The sequence below is a fragment of the Prunus avium genome, chromosome 4 (assembly GCF_965620075.1).
Source record: "Prunus avium chromosome 4, drPruAviu1.hap1.1, whole genome shotgun sequence".
Classification (NCBI taxonomy): domain Eukaryota; kingdom Viridiplantae; phylum Streptophyta; class Magnoliopsida; order Rosales; family Rosaceae; genus Prunus; species Prunus avium.
In genome coordinates, this window is record NC_142287.1 from 31,732,012 (window position 1) to 31,752,127 (window position 20,116).

A 20,116-nucleotide genomic window follows, 5' to 3' on the forward strand; every position below is an offset into this window, starting at 1 on the left:
TGTCCGTTGGAGCTGTCCACTTTGAGAAAGAATTGGTTTCTTTCTCTTTGTTTATTCCAAGTGGGTGTTTTATGTCACTAATAATGATGACTTCCAGCACATGGTTTGGCTTCTTTTTCCTCTTCACGTGGGTTGGCATTGGCTGGCTGGCTTTTGGAGTTGCTGCATGGGTTCATAAAAGGAGATGGAGGGTGCGGAAATGAGTATGCATGTGTGTGGGCAGTGTGCCGCACCATTTGGGTGCCGTGAGCACCATTTCTCAGAGAGGCTAAAACAGAAGTGAGGGACACTTCCACACAGAGAGAAATACTAGAGAGCATCTCCATGATGGTGGAGATAAACTCCTCTTTGGCTACACGAGATGTTGAAGGAAGATCAAGCCATTTCAAGGTTGAGTCTTCTTCATTTGTTCCTTGTGTTGGTGGGAGGTTTATTTCTTTGTATTGTTCTTAGTGTGTTCTTTCCTAGTGAGCAAGAACAATTCATGCGTTCTTGGCTCTTGTGTGTGGTTAGCTTGAGAGTGACATGGGTGTATTTGGGATTTGGGTTGTGAGAGTTAAACTCTGTAATTCCTAGGATAGGTGAGAGGGTTAATCTCCTTTGGTTGTAATCTCTTTTGGGATACTAGTGGAATTTCTCGCTGTCTTCGAACTGGATGTAGGCTACACACGGGCCGAACCAGTATAAATCCTTGTGTCGTTTGGATTTCTGTATTTCATATTTTGCTCTTGTTGTTTCAACGGTTTCATATCCACCACCCCAGTGCAATCCGCTTCCGCTGCGCACAACATGAATTTATATGGAATCTCTACTGTGTTTAGCATCAAGATTTGCTTGGTTTATAATGCCAGTTTTTCCTTACATCAGGATCAAAAGGGATATCAAAAGGGATTGCCTGAGGAGTCATTTCCTGTGAAAATGTATGCATTAACTACTGATTTGCCAAAGAAGGTCCATCGGACCAGATCTAAAGTTCAAGCCAATAGACCCGGTGTCATCAAGTGAGAACTTCCATCTTTAACTTACATAGAGACAGATTATATTCCTTTTGACAGTAGTTTTTGGTCCTGAGTCCTTGTAATATGCCATTTTTCTCTTTCCAATTGCACCCCTAAGTTTTGTGCAAGAACCAGTTCGTATTCAGCAGCAAATTCTGTATCTTGATATTCTTGATGAGGTGCATATTGTTCTTGTTGTTTTGTTGTATAAATATCAGATACTAGTAAAGCCAGCAATAGACATTGTTTGGGTATGTTCACATTATTTTACCACCCTGACTTTGTCTTGCGCCCCTGCAAAGCAAAATGATATTTGTGAACTGATAGAAGTGAAAGAGGAGAGGGTGCTGATCCAGATTCAGTAGAGTGACCAACAAGGACATCAATCTTAATACCGCAATGGAACGTTACAATTTAAAATATCCCACATGGGAGAAACAAAGCATTTTGTGATCACAGATATAAGAAAAAGATTTGTTACAGGAATCTGATTTACAAAGTTCCATGAATTGAAAAGTTCATCTTGATTGCATGCGCCTGTGCCCTTTACCTCTTTCTGAATGTAACCTTTCCTTTCGCCTCTTTTCTATCGTCTCTATTTTCAGAATTGGCCTGACCCTTGATGGTCCGGGAGATCGATAGCCTATTGAAACTGGAGCAAGGTGGCTGTAGCTTGCTTGAATCCCAACCTTTTTTATGCGAGTGGGGCTTGCTTTTCCTGACGCTGAGTTATCCTATTAAAATTTAGCTATGCTAATGGAACAGGAAAAGTATTCAGATGATATGGACCCCCAAGAGATGGGCGAGAACCTCCAATTGCTTAGGGGTCGCACTCTCTCCCGCTTGGTGGACAAAATCTTCTCTCCTTTTAGAATTATTTCTCCCACACACCTTCGCTGTCAATGGATTCTGTGATCGAATGCCTCTAGACAGAATCTCTCAATATGAGAGAGCCATTCCAAATAGTGTCTCTGTGCATTCTGCTGTGCTTGAACCACATTAATTTGAGGGCAGCATTCATGGCAATCATCACTAGTTTATCCCGAGGGCATGGCTCGATTTGATTGATCGCTTCCAGTTGACGTGTCCCAATCAATGTGCTCGGTAATGATGTCATCGCCATACCAACAACTTTTCACAAAAGCCCGATTAATTTACTTCAAAGATCAAAGAAAACCAGAGATGGCATTATGAGAAGCTAAAACCCTGCCAGACTGGTAGGCTCTGCTCATGATATCAAAGACCTGACCCAAGCTGACTTGTTGGTTGCTTGATGCATCTGTGCACATTAAGCCTAGGCCTATTGCCTGTTTAGCTTGATCAAAAGTATTTTGTGTCAATTCCATTTTCTGGTCTATCACTTTCTGCGGATTCCAAGGATAATGCATTCTGATATACTCAATAAAACCAGCCTCACCCCTCTCAAATTCTTCTTCTGGCCTCCGGTTTACAAGCATCTCTAGTAGGAGCACTCCAAATTTGTACATCTCTGAAATGCAAAATTTAAAATTGTCAGATCAGAAGTTAACCAAATAAAGAGAAGTAAAAGCAAACAGAGAGAACTTATGTAGCTTCATATATGGATGTGACTTACTTCTACTGCGGCTGCTGCTTTGATCCCGAATCTTAAACCTTGAAATTCGGGGCTCCAGATTGTTAGACAGCAAGATCCTGCTTGTCCTGAGGTCATAACCAACTTCAGGCCACTCCTCTAGATAACTATTGAATTATATATCAAGAAATTATAATGTTTCATAGCCCTCAAAGCATGCATGCATATATCTAGTTTAGCTTCATTGGTTTGATAGCTACTGGCTAACAAGTCTTGCATTGGCAGTGAGGACGAGGTAATCTGCACCCCGAGGGCTAGAAACAACAAAACAAGCTGATCTAAACCTCAGGATGCAGATTACCCGATCCTTACCCAATACGATCGATCAATATACTTCTACGGTTCTACCAAGGTATGAAGAGCTAAGTTAATGAGAATATACATAGAGAAAGAAGACAATAAATTAAACCATTTGATAATTAGAAGGTCCGTAGAGCAGGAGGTCTGAGGCCAATCTGCATGGTATCATTCAGTATTTATAATCGTTCTTGAAGTAAGATGATATATTCTTTCTAGTCACAGAATGATGTAAAAGGAGGCTGCACTGCATGCAATATGCAAAGAATCAACAAGATTTTGTTCCATGCATAACCAATGATCTAGGGTAGGAATTAATTGAAGCAGCAGGAATATTTCTTTTTGAAAGACGTTGATATTTCTGGCTTGACTGCTTTTCTAAGAAGAATAGACAAGATCATGGTAGCAGGAACTATATTCTATAAAAGATCCTCTCCAAATTGTTTTAGTTTTAGAAATGTAAATACTTAAATTTGAAGAAACGAAAAGAAGAGTACAAAAGCATACACATGCCAAGTAATAGCCTACAGCTATAGGCTTTATTAGTTCCTTCAAGCTCACACCATTGATATTAAGTTGTATAATTGAGGAATAATCTTAAGTGTATAATTACATACCTGATCATCAGGTGGGATAATTCTCTTGCAAGCTATCTCTTTCGAAGATGACTACCTCATGTAAAGGAAAGGGATGCTACATTTAGATGTATCTGGTTTCATTCATGGTCTTAATCAGCTTTAGGCATATTCTCCCTGTAAATTATAATTCTGTAACTCTTCCAACATTGGAATAGATGCCATATTTTTAACTAAAAAAAAAAAAGAACAAGCAAATTTGTGAACAATCTAGGAGTCTTTCTTGAGACTGATCATACGCAATTCTGCGATGCAACTTTTAGACTGTGTACACAGATTCCAAGCGTTGTCTATACCTAGTACCACGAAAAAATGATATATATATATATATATATATATATGATATATCGAACACTTCTATTTTCCTACCAGAAATAGATTATATTCCAATATATCTTTGTTGCCTCTACTCTTATTATTTGGACCATGAAAATGATGTCGTCGATCGAACAATTTTATATTTTCACAGCAAGTGAAATAAGATTATATTCCTACTTGAACTGCCGGTCCTTATTAGAACAGTAAAAGAAATGCTCAAAATCAGTCCTCAAAAGTCATATTAATAATTCACATCATAATCATCATGATGAGCAATAATATTCATGGTACGGATGTGGCTCTATACACACTGAGAGAATATACCATTTTTAAACCGTTTAATTAACTTTAGGAATTCTTATAAATAGCGACTACCACCATGCAGATTGGCCTCGGACCTCTCCTTCTACAATACAACCTTCCTTGGTATCTCAAATATTATAAAATCTCTTCTTTCTTCCATGCACATTTGAGCTCAATTAATATAGTTTGATATTGGGTAAGGATTGGGTAATCTGCATCTTGAGGTTTAAATCAACTTTATATATATTTGTTGTATCTAGCCCTCGGGGTGCAGATTACCTCATCTTCACAACCAATGTAAGTTGTGACACGCAAATAAATAACTTTGTTTTCTTCTCCATACATATATAACCTCGTTGAGCTTAATTAATATATCTCTATATATGTTGGTTAGAAGTACTAATGAATAATAATCGGGTAATCTGCATCCTGAGGTTTAGATCAACTTCATTATAATAATTGTTGTATCTAGCCTTCGGGGTGCAAATTACCTCATCCTCACAACCAATGTAAGTTGTGACACTTTTTAGATATGCAAATAAATAATTTTGTTTTCTTCTCCATACATATAAACCTCATCCTATGGTTTAGATTAACTTCATTATAATAATTGTTGTATCTAGCCCTTGGGATGCAAATTACCTAATCCTCACTGCCAATTACTGCAAGATAGATTCACTTCTTCTACATATCCTCATTGGGCTCATTATAAAATTATTTTGTTATAGAAGTATGATCATATTGGGTAAGGGTCGGCTAATCTGCATCCTGAGGTTTAGATCTACTTCATTACATGTTGATATTCTAGTCCTTGGGATGCAGATTATCTCATCCTCACTACCAATACAACTTGTGTCGTTTGACTAATTTCATAATGTGTTATTAATTAGAATTTAGAAGTATAATATTTGGGTAAGGATCGGGTAATCTGCATCCTGAGGCTTAGATCACCTTATAATTATTGTATGATCGTCGGGTGCAGATTACCTTATCCTCACTGAAAATGCAAGATCTGTTATGCAAGGAGTTCCATTGGAGATTATGGACAAGAAAATGGTTGCATATAAAAGGTAAAGGCGTGGTGGCTGATATAAGCACTAGCTTTTCAATGATTTTTCTTTTTTCGTTGAGAAGCGCTGCAAATTAGCTTTATACAACAACTCGATCGATGGAGCAAAAGAAGGAAAGATGAGAGCTGTCAACTTCAAATGGGCATAACTTTGGGCTCCACTGGGACGAAATCGACAAGATCTTTTCAGCCGAATAAGGGCCAAAAGAAGGCCAAATCCGCATTTGAAGTTTTTAGCAAATTATTTGAGCAAATTTGTGACTTTAATGAGGACTGGTTTTGCCGAGACTAGTCAAGTGGAAAAAGATATTGATTTACAGATTCCTTCCCTTATAGACTCTAGTTTAGACTATTGCTTATACTAAAAAAAATATTGAGAATTCGTTTTTATTATTTGAAATTGTATTTTTATCAGCTTATCAATGAAATAGTTAATTCATCGAGCCTCCATTCATTTTTCTTAATTGCTAATCATCATTTAAACAATCATAATAATGACAAATGTAATTAGCAAAACTGATACCGTGTGAATTCTCAATGAGATCCAAAGGGTCTGCAATTAACATTACGATCTAAAATTAATATCAAACATTTCTTTTGGTCCCTCGACAACCCTTTTTTCTTTTTCTTTAAAAAAAAAAAAAAAACTCTATCCATAGTAATTGGAGAATATCTAAAGCTTGGCACAGGGGTGCAACCAACCAAATAAACAGAAACTGCAATCTAAGAATGACATGATTTTTTTTAACCAAACAAAAAACAATCTCAGAATGACAGAATTCTTACATGAAGCCAAAAAAAAAATACATTTCTTGAAAATTAGAGATTTACAAGAAATTGGTTAGATTAGCACCTACAAAAAAAGGTTAACTATCTAGAAATTAATTAATACAACAAAAAGAACAACAGATTAAGAAATTAACAAACAGGGCCTTGAACGACTAGAATTATCTGACTAGTTATCAGCCATTGGTTTGCAGCAACTGAGCAACACTGTCCTTGAGCAAGGGTTTCGATTCGATGTCGTGATCATTTGCGAGGACTTGAACAAATTCTTTCGAAACCAAGCACATCTCTTCAGAGTAGAGCTTCTCTTGAACAATTGGGGATGCAACAGCTTGCAGATCCTTCTTTTCCTGCTTGAAAATTTTAGCAAATATCTAAATTAATTAACTAGATCATGACTAAAGAAAACAGAAGAAGAAATTGAACTTTTTTTTTTGTGTGGGTGTACACAGTACAGATGAAATTATTAGTACCTGATGAACTGGGGAATCTGTCATGAGCTTGAGAACTGAAACTTGTGCCTGCAAGAACTTGACATACTTGTAAGCAGCTTGCAACATTTCAGCAGTGTTCATCTTGGTGGCACCAGGAATGAGCCTCCCGAGCTCTTGAGTCTTCTCTGTTATCCTCCTCCTCCTCTCCCTCGCCGCAATGCTCTGCGCTGACAGGGTTACTGCCCCACCATTGGGCTTGTTCATCTTAGCACATTCGTAGGAAGGCTGCTGCTGAATCTGGGTTTGAGGACTTGGAGTTGGAGCCAAAAGTTGAGGCTGGAGAAACTGATCATCATATGCATTGAAAAAACTGCACACACCAAACTTTTGGCGTTTCGGGTTCTGCTGATATAAGCAGCCATATTCATCAAGGCTAGGGAAGATTTCTGGTGATTGGAGGGAAGATAAGTTGATGTTTTCTGTTGGCAAATAGAAATCGGGGAGGAGAAAGTTTTCGGAGGAGGAGGATTCGTAGGTTTCGAAGAGTGGATCAATGCAAGTAGTGTAGTCTGGGAAGTTAGGTAAGCTATAGTCCTGCAGACCCAAGAAGCCTGAAGCAGCTGCCAGCTGCTCTTGCTGTGCTTGGAAGCTAACCATATTCATATCTGGGTTGAGAAACTGAAGAGAGCCCCAGTCATCCGCAGGGCAAAAACTACTCATCATAGCCATGGAAATTAATAAGTAGAACCCTGCAGAACAGACATGATTTGAGAAATTAAGACCAATGAAAGACCAACAAGAGAGAAAGAAGCAGATATTGATCTTACCAAATGAAAATTAGTTAAGTAATTAAGTAAAACAAGATGAGGAAAACCTTAAGACATGCATGCATGATAGAGAGGGAGAGAGAGAGATACCTGAGAGAGAGAGAGAGAGAGAGAGAGAGAGAGAGAGAATTAGATATTCTTGTGTCTGGGGACCTGGTTGGTTGTTGAATTGCAGTAGACCTAGTGACAAACTAACCTTATCAAAAGATATGCAAATTAACCAACTGAAACATATATAACAACACCTGCTGTAGTGCTGGCTGCTGCTCACTTCACTATAAGAGAGAGAGAGAGAGAGAGAGAGAGAGAGAGAGAGAGATGCGGGGGGAGGTGGGCAGTTGGGTTTTCATTTCTTTTGGCGCAGATAAAGGAGGTGGTTTCAATGATCATGGAGAAATATTATAACCACCATCTCCAATTAATCTCCTAATTACTAGCGACCACACACTCACCCTTTTATTTCTAGGGTTTTCATTATATGTTTTCTACCTATAACCGTTACTGACTCCTCGTTGGCGGCTATATATTACTTAATTATATGCCCTATTAACTAACTAATTAATTAATTCTCAACGTACATATTGTACTCTTTAGTACTAGAGTGCTCCGTCAATTTTCATGATTTGCCATTTCTTAAGTTCAATAATTTGTCCATTTTTTCGTCCTAAAAAAAAAAAACTTCCATTTTAAAAATAATGGTTTTTTTGTTGTTGCCAAAGTTAAGAAGGGTAGAGGTTTTTCTCACACACACTTTCCAGGTGTTATGAAGATTCGAATTTGAGACCACTAGTTAGCAAGTTAAGGCTCTTTTATATTGGGCAAGGCTTTGTTGGGAAATTTTTTTTTTAATATAAAACTGATGAAAATTTCCTAGTCACTATTCACAAAAGAGGGAATACTATAAAAATATGTGTGTATAACTAGCAAATGTGTGATCGGTGCATGCATATATTCTTAGTTCTAGTGTATATTTTAACTGATGCAATTCTTTCATGTTATATGCAATTTGTTAACGCAGTTGTCCAGCCATTTAAGTTTCTCTAGTGATGTACTAAGATTAGTTTTTTTTGTTTGGTTAGTGTACTAAGATTAGTCATAGTTTATGTTCCTTTGCAATAAAAGTTCCAACCTTTCAAGCCATATTTGAAGTCTCAACCTTTTTAAAGGATAGGTGGTTGATTGTAAAAAATGTTATCCTTTCTTTTTTATTTTTTTAATAAAAAAGAAGTAAATTTCATTAACCGGAAGCATTGGTTACAATAAGATCATTAGTAATACAATTCATTAGCCACACAAGGCTTTCTTCAAACCAACAATAAGGACCTTGTTCGTGTAAAGCAAAATGGGCAATAGCATGAGCCACTTTGTTACGCTCCCTAGGTCGAAAATGGACTTCCTTTAAAGAAAACTGCATGAGCAAGTCTCTCACATCATTCACAATGTTGTCGACAGTAGCCCAAATAGTCTCTCATGAATTAATCATTATAACAACTTCAGAAAAGTCAGTTTTTATGAGGAAAGAGAAAAAACCAGATTCTGCAAAAAATAAAACTCCTCTATAAATCGCTTGCAATTCTGTGGCTAGAATGGAAAGCCTCGCGAGGGCTTTGCATGTAAATGTTGTCCGTTCCTTATCTATTAATTACACGTTACTTTACACATTCATGGTTTGACGACACCTTTAGGTTGTCTTTAAAAATTGTCACATTATTGATAATTGTGTTTATCTAACTATTAAGTTAACCTCAATGAATTTTCAAAAATAAATATAAACTTAGTATCTTTAGGTCAATTTTTTTTTTAAAAAAAAATTCTTTCTTGTAATTAAATAATATCTTAGCCTTATTTAATTACTTTCATTAGTAATTGCATTTTAATTATTATTTATTTAGTTAAATAATTAGTATTAATATTTTAATTAACTTCATAAATTATTAATAAATAGTAATTATTATTATTTTTAATTTTCTTCGGAATCGCTCATTACTTAATATTTTTAATTGAGTAATATCTTAGTATTATTTAATTAATGTAATTAGTAGTCAGCTTTCAGTGACTATTTATTTAGTGAATAATTAGTATTTAAATATTTTAATTAGTTTCATAAACTTCTTAATTAAATAGTAATTAACTATATATACATAATAATTAATATTTGATAATCGTAGATTGGGTCTTGGGTTAGTACGACGTAACCGAATCTAACCTAGACATGTCTCGGTGAATTTTGTCAGGATAGACCTATCCCGACAAAAATTTTATATCCCGACGAGCTTTGACAGGATAGACTTGTCCCGATGAAATTTTATCGGGAATCTGACAACAAACCATTTGTTAAAATCTACCTCAACTAATTGGAGTTAGGTCTGGTTATGTCGTACTAATCGTATATTGAGATTGAAACCCTAATCGAGTCATTAGTGCCCCGTAGTAGGCTTATGTTTAGGATCCGAGGCTTGAGAAAAGTTTTGGAACAAGTTCGGAAGATCGGATTTTTGGTTCAAGACTTGGATTTACCCAAACTAATTTTGTATAAAAGAAAATAAAAAACAAAGTCCACAAAATCATTTAAAATGATTAATTACTATTTATTAAGTAATTTATGAAATCAATAAAATATTTAAATACTAATTATTCACTAAAGAAATAATAATTACTAATTAAACTAATTCAAAAAGGCTAAGATATTACTTAATTACATATATTAAATTGAAGAAGTTGGCCAAAAAAAGAAGAAGTAAAGAAACTAATTATTATTTTTTTTAACAAAAATAAGGAAAAAACCTCTCCCGACGAAATTTCGTCGGCAAAGATCTAAGCCGACAAAGATTTGCCTATTAGATTTCTCCCGACAAAATCTACCTCTTCCGACAAAATTTTGTCGCGAGAAATCTAATCCGACAAACCCTCGCCGGCATAGACTTGTGCCGATGAAATTTTGTCGGGAGAGGTTTTTTTTAAAATAAATATAAATTTAGTATCTTAAGGTCAATAATTTTTTATTTATAAAAAATCTCTCTTGTAATTAAATAATATCTTAGTCTTATTTAATTACTTTCATTAGTAATTGCATTTTAATTATTATTTCTTTAGTGATTAAATATTTTAATTAACTTCATATATTATATTACTTAATAAATAGTAATTAAATTTTTTTTAATTTTCTTCAGAATCGCTCATTACTTAATATTTTTAATTGAGTAATATCTTAGTATTATTTAATTAATGTAATTAGCAGTCAGCTTTTAGTGACTATTTATTTAGTGAATAATTAGTATTTAAATATTTTAATTAGTTTCATAAACTTCTTAAGTAAATAGTAATTAACTATATACATAATAATTAATATTTGATAATCGTAGACTGGGTCTTCGGTTAGTGCAACGTAACCAGACCTACCCTAGACTTGTCTCAGCGAATTTTGTTGGGATAGACCTATCCCGTTGAAATTTTTATATCCCGACGAGCTTTGACGGGATAGACCTGTCCCGGCGAAATTTTATCGGGAATTTGACAACAAACCACTTGTTAAAATCTACCTCAGCTAACTGGAGTTAGGTTCGGTTATGTCGTACCAACCATATATTGAGATTGAAACCCTAATCGAGTCATTAGTGCCCCATATTAGGGAGCTTCTAAAATAACTTTTATATGTTTTTAGTTAAATTTTAACTAAAAAATACAGAGCATGATTGTGGATGCTCTAAGTGTTTTTTTTTTTCCTTCTTGACGCAGCACAAGCAAATAGGTTACAAGCGTAACCTAGAAAAGAACATAAGCCTTGAATCCACTAGAAAGTTAGAGAGAAAATTCTCACTGTTTGTATTATTTGATAAAAGATGAGTTGAGTTCAACCATGTATAACGGCTGACTAAATACATCGTTCTCACCATTTGGATTGCCCGGGTGAATTATTGAAAGCTTAATAGAAAATAAACAGAAAGTCTGTAAATTGAATACAATCTTTAAATGCACTTTTGGAAGCCTAAAACGACCTCAAAAGCCCAAAATCCACCTTATGTCACGGCGAAATTGTGAGTTGGACATGTGGCGTTGTTCCCTTTTCATGAAGATATTATGAGACCCAATCGGAGCTTAGACGCCAAATCTGTAAATTCCTAATGCTTCCTTTTTCCTTTCGCTCCAATTCTTCATCAATCCATTCGACCATTTGTTCTACATCACTTCTAATTCAATTATGTAACATTTTTAAGAGTTTTTTTTAAATATAAATATTATATATATATTTATTTATTAGTTTAAAAAAAGAAAAAAAGAAAAAGAAAAGAAGAATGCAAAACATAAATATCCAGAATCCAGAAGCCAGTACCAAGAAGGAATCTAATGAGTGCTTCAAGTCTGTGCCTTTATCGTCCTCTCATCACCGTACTCTTCTTCTCCAGACGCCGCTTAATTAGCAGTTCCCTATCATCAAGTAGCCCTTTAGTCCGTGTTTGGTCTTACTCTTCCTCTCATTCCAGCAATGGCCCAACTCCACCACCAGGTGTTTGTTTGCCTCTGTCAAACGCATCAATTTCATGAGAAAGCTCCTTCTAGTGCCTTGTTATTCTTGTTCATGACTTGGGTGCTTGTTGTTTTTGAAGCTATTGTGGAAAAAATGGAGGAGCAGACCATTGGCGAGGCTAAAGTCGATACCTTGAAGCAGAAAATGGAGCTTCTTGGGATTCCCTGTAATGATTCTTGTGTGCCTGGACGCTATACTAATCTACTGTGTCCCAAGGTACTGTTTGCAATACTTGGTTGTGATAATTCTTGGGTTCTTTTATGTTTTGTAAAATTTCAATAATATAATCAAATGCTATAGAGCACTAGCAAGGATTCAATGAAGTGGAACTTATTTTGGTAATTGATCTCAAGTTTTTCAATGTTTTGCCAAAACAGTGCAACGGTGGACCGTCAATGGAGAGGAGCTTGTCTGTTCACATTGTCCAAAAGGGGTATGCTGCTACTGCTAGTTTCCTCATATGTGTCACTGCATATTTCCAATAATGGGTTGTAATTACTTTGGTGATTGGATACCGTAGGGATTTGGCAATGTGGAGGTGTTTTCGAACTGATTGTAGTTGGGGTGACCAGGTGAACACAATACAATTGTGTAATTGTGTTTTTTTTATGCCCAAAAATTTAAGAATTTAAAAGGTAGGACTCATTAGATGTGAATCATCTCATTGTTTCGTTATAGGTATTCATAGATGGCAGGGAAGCACATAATGAGGTGAAGAAGATAGTCCAATTCTCTGGACAAATGACAGAGGAGAGCCTCAGGTTAGAACCACCAGGGGAAAAGGTACTTACATTGACTTATGTCTACCAATGTCTGATCAATGCATGTCCATGTTTGCAAAAATATTTCTGGTATAAAAATGACCAATAATTTAATTGCTTGGCCCTCCTGTCCTGTCATGTGCTCTTCGATTCCAAATAAAATGGTAAGTATGGTAACATGTATTAGAGGTATTTCCAAATCTTGTCCTCTTCGATCCCAAATAAAACGGTAAGCATGGTAACGTGTATTGTAGGACACTTCTATTTGGAAGACGCTGAATGACATGATAAAATATCTTTCCAAAACATGATTTTAATTAATTTAAAGACATGCATGTTATGCCACGCCTCCACAGTTTAAGTTGAAAACGGACACACATTTGTGTCCAAATAGCAGGTTTATAATCATTTCCTTGTATTTTACATTGTCAGTCTCTCTTTGTCTGTCTTTGAGTCTCCCATGTTGTGCTACTTCTGACATGTTACTATCTTGTATAAATAAACACTCTTTCATTATTTCAGGTAACTGCATACTTCAGTGAGCGAATGATATCTGACGAAACTCTGCGGAGAAATGCTGTAATGCAACGTTCTGGTGATAAGGTACCCCTGAACCTGAAGTTATCACTTGGTGGACTTGCTAATTTATTTTTGATGGGTGATTCTGGGATTATGATTAAATTTGACCTATATTCAGTTATTTACCAATATTTCTGCATTTAGCATCAGTGAAAGAAACTTCTGAACTTGTTGGGCAGTTATATTCTTTGTAGTGGTCAACAACTTGTGCTGAGGTTGTTCACTTCATCATTTTCTGATATTAATTTGCTTGGATCCACTGTGAGTTGGTATGATTCAGTCAAGTGACATTCATTCCAAGAGAAACCGGTTGAGATAAAACTCTGATTAGGAACATTTGCAAATGTATAATCATCCTAAGTTTAATTGCTTAAGATTGTCAAATCCATTTTCTTGCCTGTGCATCCTTGAGCGTCAAATAATCAAAATTGCAACCACTTGGAACTTCTCGAAAATTTACTTTACTCATAAAAAGAAAGTGTAATATATTTTCAGTTATATACAGATAGAATAGATTTGATTTTGTCATTTCTTTACTAGAATTTTTATTATCAACAGAAAAACCATATTCAATTTTGGACCACTCTTCTATTTTTCATGCACATACTCAAACTGTGACACATGTGCTCAAACATTTACTTTGAAAGCACTTCATCATTGAGACGTTGATCTATTTTAAAACTACTGCGGTTTCCAGGATACCATTGCATTTACTTATAAACGTAATGGACTGCTTGTTGGCTGCAAGTTCCGAAGCATAGAAAAAAGATACTGGAAGGTACACATGCTAAACTTTCCCCAGGTTTTTTGTCCTGGAAAATGTACATGGCTATGAAGTGAAATGTGGATGCTTTTGAATCAAAATTTGATTTTAATTTCCCTTTATGATTTTCAGGAGAAGGGTTCCGAGAAAACACTATATGGAATTGATGACATAAATGATGCAGCTGAAATTATCATTGTGACTTCAATTTCCCCTGTTTTGTAATGTTTTCCTCCTCTCTCCCCTGACCCCCCACCTTACTTTTGTGATTCTGATGCTGCTTGTAGGTTGAAGGTGAAATAGACAAGCTTTCAGTGGAGGAAGCTGGCTTCTGCAATTGTGTGAGTGTACCTGATGGTGCGCCAGGAAAGAGTTCTAATAAATTGCCACCTGTGGAAAAGGTGTTGGCTAATCCCTTTGAGGCTATCTTTGTGGTTTAGATTTATAGTTTTATTTCAAGTGGGAATGTAACATGGTATATGAAACTGTTACATAGCAGAAGCATCGTAAAATACCTATATACGAGTACGAAGTTAATGACATGTCCCAATTAATGAAATGTTGCTCAACTACGGATTTAACAATAAACTATACATGTATCAACATCCGAGGGAAAATTACTTGAAGGAATTTTTATTGACAATTTTCCATCTTCCTCGCTGCATGCATATTAGGACACTAGATATCAGTATCTGCGGAGTTGCAAACAGCTTTTGGATAAGGTATGTAAACTGTTGTCTGCCCTCCAATTAAACATTTGTAAGTAAACTGTTGTTTAACACTTTACCTGTTAGGTTTCTCGGATTATCCTGGCAACTGACAATGATAAACCAGGACAAGCTTTGGCCAGAGATATTGCACTCCGCCTTGGGACACACAGGTTAAAGAAATTTTATGTAGTTTGTGTGTTGTATTTGAAGAATCCTTCAATCTGTTTGTGTACTCAATTTTTTATGCAACTCATTAGATGAATGGTCCATTTTCATTTTGTAAATTGTTTCTTGCAACCAACAATTTCCATGGGACTTGCACTTACTACTGGTGCCACGGAGAGACATGTTTTTAGATCTCGCATTTAAAAAACTCCTCTTTCTTGTGTAAAAGGCGATTGATTCAGAAAATTAATGTTCACTCTTGCTTAATGAAACAGGGCTAGGGGAGGCCAGTTGTTAGACCACTGGGTTAGATTGCTAAAGTTCATGATGTCTATGAACTTGAACATAGACAATTTTCTAAACTGGGGTTCTTAACTGTTGTGAAGACTGTCAGACTCACAGCTTAGATACTAAAATGCTCAGTTTGGTGTTTCTATCAGAAAATAAAAGGGGCATTACGCCATATGTCTACATATGTATAGATACCGACATGTATATTTGTCCACTTATTTCCTTTTATTTTCATTGGATGTCAGATGTTGGCAAGTAAGTTGGCCAAAGAAAGATGAGTCCAGCTATTACAAAGATGCTAATGAGGTTTGGTGCTTCCACACTTTTCCCTTATTGTTACTGCTGTTGTTTTTAATTGCTACTAGACTACTAGTTGTTCTAGGGTTGTATATGAGCTTTTTTCAGGACCAAGGTTGCCAATATCTTGAGATCCCAATTTACAGTTATACTTGGTCACTGACTTGGAACTATAGTTTAGAAATTTGTTAAGAAATATAATGCTTTTTTTCCTTGTTAAAACTTCTAGAAATGAAAGCACAAATTCAGTTAAAGCCTTATAAAGCCACATGATTTTTGGACCTCAACTTACCACACAAGCACACCCATACACACATGTGGGTTTTGGTTCATGGCTTTGTTTCACGAGGAAGAATTTGTATAGGGTTACAGAATATAACATTTGTTATATATTTGCTTTTACACTCTGGAAAAGTACTGATTTCTTAGGATTCTTGGCCTGCTTTCTATCTAATGTTTGAATTATGACCATAGGTTCTAAGGCATATGGGACCTGATGCTTTGAGAAAGGTAATTGAAAATGCCAAACCGTATCAGCTATGCATCTCAGACCAAGTAGTAGAAAGTTCAGACATGCATAAGCCAGAAAGAATACCGGCTTCTTAGCACACGAAGCTCACATGAAGGCTGCAAAGTTTTTCCAAGATTTTCTACTTGTCATTCATATCCCCAGGGGTTTAGGTTGATTTAACTTGGTATAGAAGAGGAGGTAGAACAGGTTAACAATCATTGCTTAGTTTGTATAGAAGGAACTTGCTATACAGATTCGACCACATTGTTGGAAATAGGTTGAAGTTCTGGGGATTTACCTCCCCGAATCTTATTGTGAATTTTACTCTCAACCATATGTAATCTCTTTTTTATTAATTTGTTGTACGGCAATAAGTTATCATATATGTTAATTCTAACTGGAGCTTTATCTTCAGTCAAGTTGATCTTTTTTCGGCATCAGAAAAACAATCCTTTACGTAAGAAAAGAAAATGTCCTGGGCATCCAACCAAGTGCAAATAAATACCATTAAACTAAAGGCTAGTTGGTAATGTACCAAAATATTTACCAAAGAGTAATGTCACAAGCGCAAAAATGAATGTATACTATTTAATTTTATTCGCAAAAAGAGGAAAGCTTTTTAATTTTTAATTTTATTAAAAAATAAATAGAATTTATGCAAAAATGCACATAAAACTCAAACAGGATGATGCAATTGGGCTTCGCGAGCGTAGACCTGACCAGGCTGCCCTCATTTCACCAATCAACTACTAAACGCAAAATTTCTCTCTGTGTTATCGGACAGAGACACTACCCAAGTGTTCAGCAGCCATGGACGTGCTCTCAATCTCATCCCCGATATTCCTTCACACCCCTGCTTCCAAGCTCTCTCACGGCTCTCGCTCCAAACCCATCTCCCACTTTCCCTCTTCTTCTTCTTCGAAATTCCCCACAATTAAGTCTCTCTCTGTCCAAACCCCAAAACCCACTTTCACCTCCAAGTCACAAGCACTTGACGGCTCGCTCCTGATTTCCTCAGCTCCTCAGACGCCGGCTACAGCCATGAGAGGCGCCGAGGGCGACGCCATGGGGCTTTTGCTCAGGGAAAGGATTGTTTTTTTGGGCAGTAGCATTGACGACTTTGTGGCTGACGCTATTATTAGCCAGCTGCTTTTGTTGGATGCCCAGGACTCCAAAAAGGATATCAAGCTCTTCATTAACTCTACTGGCGGCTCTCTCAGGTTCTTCATGCTTTTTACGCATCTGGGTTTCTTTTATTTTTCTTGGTTGTTGTTTGAAAGCATGAAAGTTTTCATTTTTTTATGGAGCCTTTGAGTGATATAGGATACCTTTTTTTTTTATTAGGATGTTATTTGATTACATTTCATTCTAATCATTTATGTTGCGGGGAAGACATTGATTTGGTCATCATTCATGACTCATTATTGGTTTAGAATTCGGGTGTTCCTCTTGCTATTTGGTTTAGTAAGTGTAGATTTTTTTTTCTTTCCTTCTATATTTTTAGCATTGGTGTTAAAACTGTGAAATATACTTATGTAGATGTCTCAGTGTATCATTTTTGCACTTCCTAATGGTATGTTTGTGCTTGTGCTTTTGTCGGATGATGCTGATACTTGTCAAGATAAGAAAAGTTCATTTAGGTGGTTTCTTCATGTGTAATGGAGACCTAAAGGAACGGCGCTGTTTATTATCTTATGAGAATAGATAAAGCCAAATCTTTTGGCGTAGGTTGGGAACAAAAGCATAGTGCACCGTCCCACACTCTCTCTTCATGTTCCCATTGAAAACTTGGCATAATTTTTCAGGTTTAGAACATGGTCAAAATTGGAGTTTATCTAGTTACAACTTTTGTGCCCATCTTCTTTTATGTCAAGATATTTATGTAGCATCTGCACTGATGCTAGTTATTGTCTCCTAATAGTAAAGTAACTGTACAAGTTATATGCATAAAACATGCATTCAAGTGCACATACATAAATGTTAAACATGTGGTTTAGGCTTTGATTCATCAGTGTCTTTATCATTCATGGATCTTAGAGACCCAAGTGACCTTAGATGTCTATGTGAGAGGTAGATATAATATCATCTGCAAATCAGCTGAGTGTGGGGTAATTGCTCCTGAAAGGGTTAATATTTGTGATAGTATGTAACGGAGGAGGTCTAATGTTTCTATATCACTTTCTTGGTGTATTATTGTGCAAGGAAGCAGCTGAGCATATTGACCTTTTATTCCTTCATTGTCTACTTTGCATTTAGATTATTGCATAAGCTTTTAGGGAGGCAAGGTTGAGTTGTGCAATCTGGAATCTTGTATTTCTCTATTAATCGAGATTTTTTGTGCTTGTGGTGGCGGAAAAGTTTTGTGGAGCTGTAGTGTGTTGGCTGTTTCTCAGGTGACTTAGTAGGAAATGAATTTTAGGGTCTTCGAAGGCAAATGTGGGACTAGGTAGGTTTCTTGTGAAATAGATAGAGTGTTCATTTGGGATGCCCACAATTTGGGCATTGGTTTTTGGAGTTTAGAGATATACACTTCTCTTTATTTATGCGATTGAGGGGGCCAATGAATCTGTTGAATTATGAGATTAAGCTTATGAGTTGTGGAAATATGATGTAAGCAGGGAGTTCATGCTTCATATATTTTTTTTATTAAGGGAGTTTTGCTAAGACAAGATCACTGGACCATTTTTTTTATTCTGCTTTGTTCACATTTAGCTTATCATTGTGGGGATGATGATTATGCTATGATGTTTCTGTTTGCATTTAGTATGACCTTACAACGTCACTTAATGCACAAAGTCACACACAAATAGCTTAGTAGCCCACATTCACTGAATTCAGTGGAAGCAAACATACAGTTGATGCCATCAGAATAACTAAATGAATTAGTTCATTTCATGTTGAACATTATTCTTGTATCTATGCTTTCATGGTTTTTCTGCTCTGTCTTATTTGCTTGCTGATTTACCTTTTTGTTATTTGTGTTAGTGCTACAATGGCTATTTATGATGTCGTTCAGCTTGTGAGGGCTGATGTCTCCACAGTTGCACTTGGCATTGCAGCATCAACAGCTTCTATAATCCTTGGTGGTGGCACCAAAGGCAAGCGTTTTGCGATGCCCAATACACGGATTATGATTCATCAACCTCTTGGAGGTGCTAGTGGCCAGGCAATAGATGTGGAAATTCAAGCTCGAGAAGTCATGCATAATAAAAACAATGTCACAAGAATTCTTTCAAATTCCACTGGTCGCCCATTTGAACAAGTCCAAAAGGATATTGACAGGGATCGCTATATGTCCCCCATAGAAGCAGTTGAATATGGAATAATCGATGGAGTTATTGACGGAGATAGCATTATTCCTCTGGTGCCTGTCCCAGACAAGGTGAAGCCGAGAATGAGTTATGAGGAAATTAGTAAAGATCCAATGAAATTTTTGACGCCAGATGTCCCTGATGATGAGATATATTAGTTTTGGCCATTTGTATTAGAGGTACATTAGCTTTCTGATTACATGTTAGTTGCATACAACATTGTGTTCAAACCATGATACTTTAGAACCCAGATTTCTGTAATTAAACCAAGTATGCCTTTTTCAGCAATTATTTCAGTTTATTGTCATTAAGAAAACAGACCTGGATTTGTTTTGGTTGCATGTTATGTCCCAACTATTCCTCTTTTCAACCTTTTTACTGTGAATTTGGTGAGTTTAAGATTATTTTGGAGTAATACGAGTAGCTTGGACATGAACTTGCAAGTTCTGCATTTGATTCAGACTGCTTGGGAAGCAGGATTCAGCATCTTTAAAAGCATGGATATGTTCTGAAATTGCATACTTGATGAAGATGAGACACCTATTTCTTCAGGCCCCTGGCTTCATAGGCTTTGAATAATGAGCAGAGATTGTTCATTTTCTTCATGAGTTGTTAGCAGGCTTTTGGGAAAGTTTTCAAGTCTCCCAGAGTTCCAAACCAGAGTGCAGTGGATCACAGCTAAAGTTCCAAATGCATATAATGGACATGCTTCTTACATTTACTCATTTCCTGATTGGGAACTGAGAAGAAATGTTGGAGTTGAGCAGAAGAAAAATTTCTTTTATAAAGCAGCAACTAGCAATCATACTTTCCTTTGTTTATTACACACTCATGGAATGGGGAATGTCTAAAAGGCCAAAGGGTTATTTGCATACAGTCAAGATGCTTGAGTGATTGATTGCCAGAGATATCAGCCATATATGA

General features: G+C 36.2%; 3 protein-coding genes across 3 annotated transcripts; 2 read left to right on the forward strand and 1 right to left on the reverse strand.

Annotated features, from left to right (window-relative positions):
• Positions 1-6,194: 6,194 nt before the first annotated feature.
• Positions 6,195-7,187, reverse strand: LOC148295239 (uncharacterized). Its single transcript, XM_088251537.1, has 2 exons — positions 6,492-7,187; positions 6,195-6,368 (listed from the first exon to the last, which is right to left on the reverse strand). Exons 1-2 carry the CDS (start codon positions 7,179-7,181, stop codon positions 6,195-6,197), a joined length of 864 nt encoding a protein of 287 aa, XP_088107663.1. The 5' UTR covers positions 7,182-7,187.
• Positions 7,188-11,591: 4,404 nt separating this feature from the next.
• Positions 11,592-16,305, forward strand: LOC110765018 (primase homolog protein). The gene is made up of 13 exons (XM_021968072.2): positions 11,592-11,783; positions 11,884-12,020; positions 12,182-12,237; positions 12,325-12,376; positions 12,483-12,587; positions 13,088-13,168; positions 13,842-13,922; positions 14,040-14,105; positions 14,195-14,308; positions 14,582-14,629; positions 14,702-14,787; positions 15,319-15,379; positions 15,845-16,305. Exons 1-13 carry the CDS (start codon positions 11,624-11,626, stop codon positions 15,974-15,976), a joined length of 1,179 nt encoding a protein of 392 aa, XP_021823764.1. The 5' UTR covers positions 11,592-11,623; the 3' UTR covers positions 15,977-16,305.
• Positions 16,306-16,565: 260 nt separating this feature from the next.
• Positions 16,566-19,533, forward strand: CLPP4 (CLP protease P4). The gene is made up of 2 exons (XM_021968068.2): positions 16,566-17,101; positions 18,867-19,533. Exons 1-2 carry the CDS (start codon positions 16,692-16,694, stop codon positions 19,348-19,350), a joined length of 894 nt encoding a protein of 297 aa, XP_021823760.1. The 5' UTR covers positions 16,566-16,691; the 3' UTR covers positions 19,351-19,533.
• Positions 19,534-20,116: the final 583 nt, after the last annotated feature.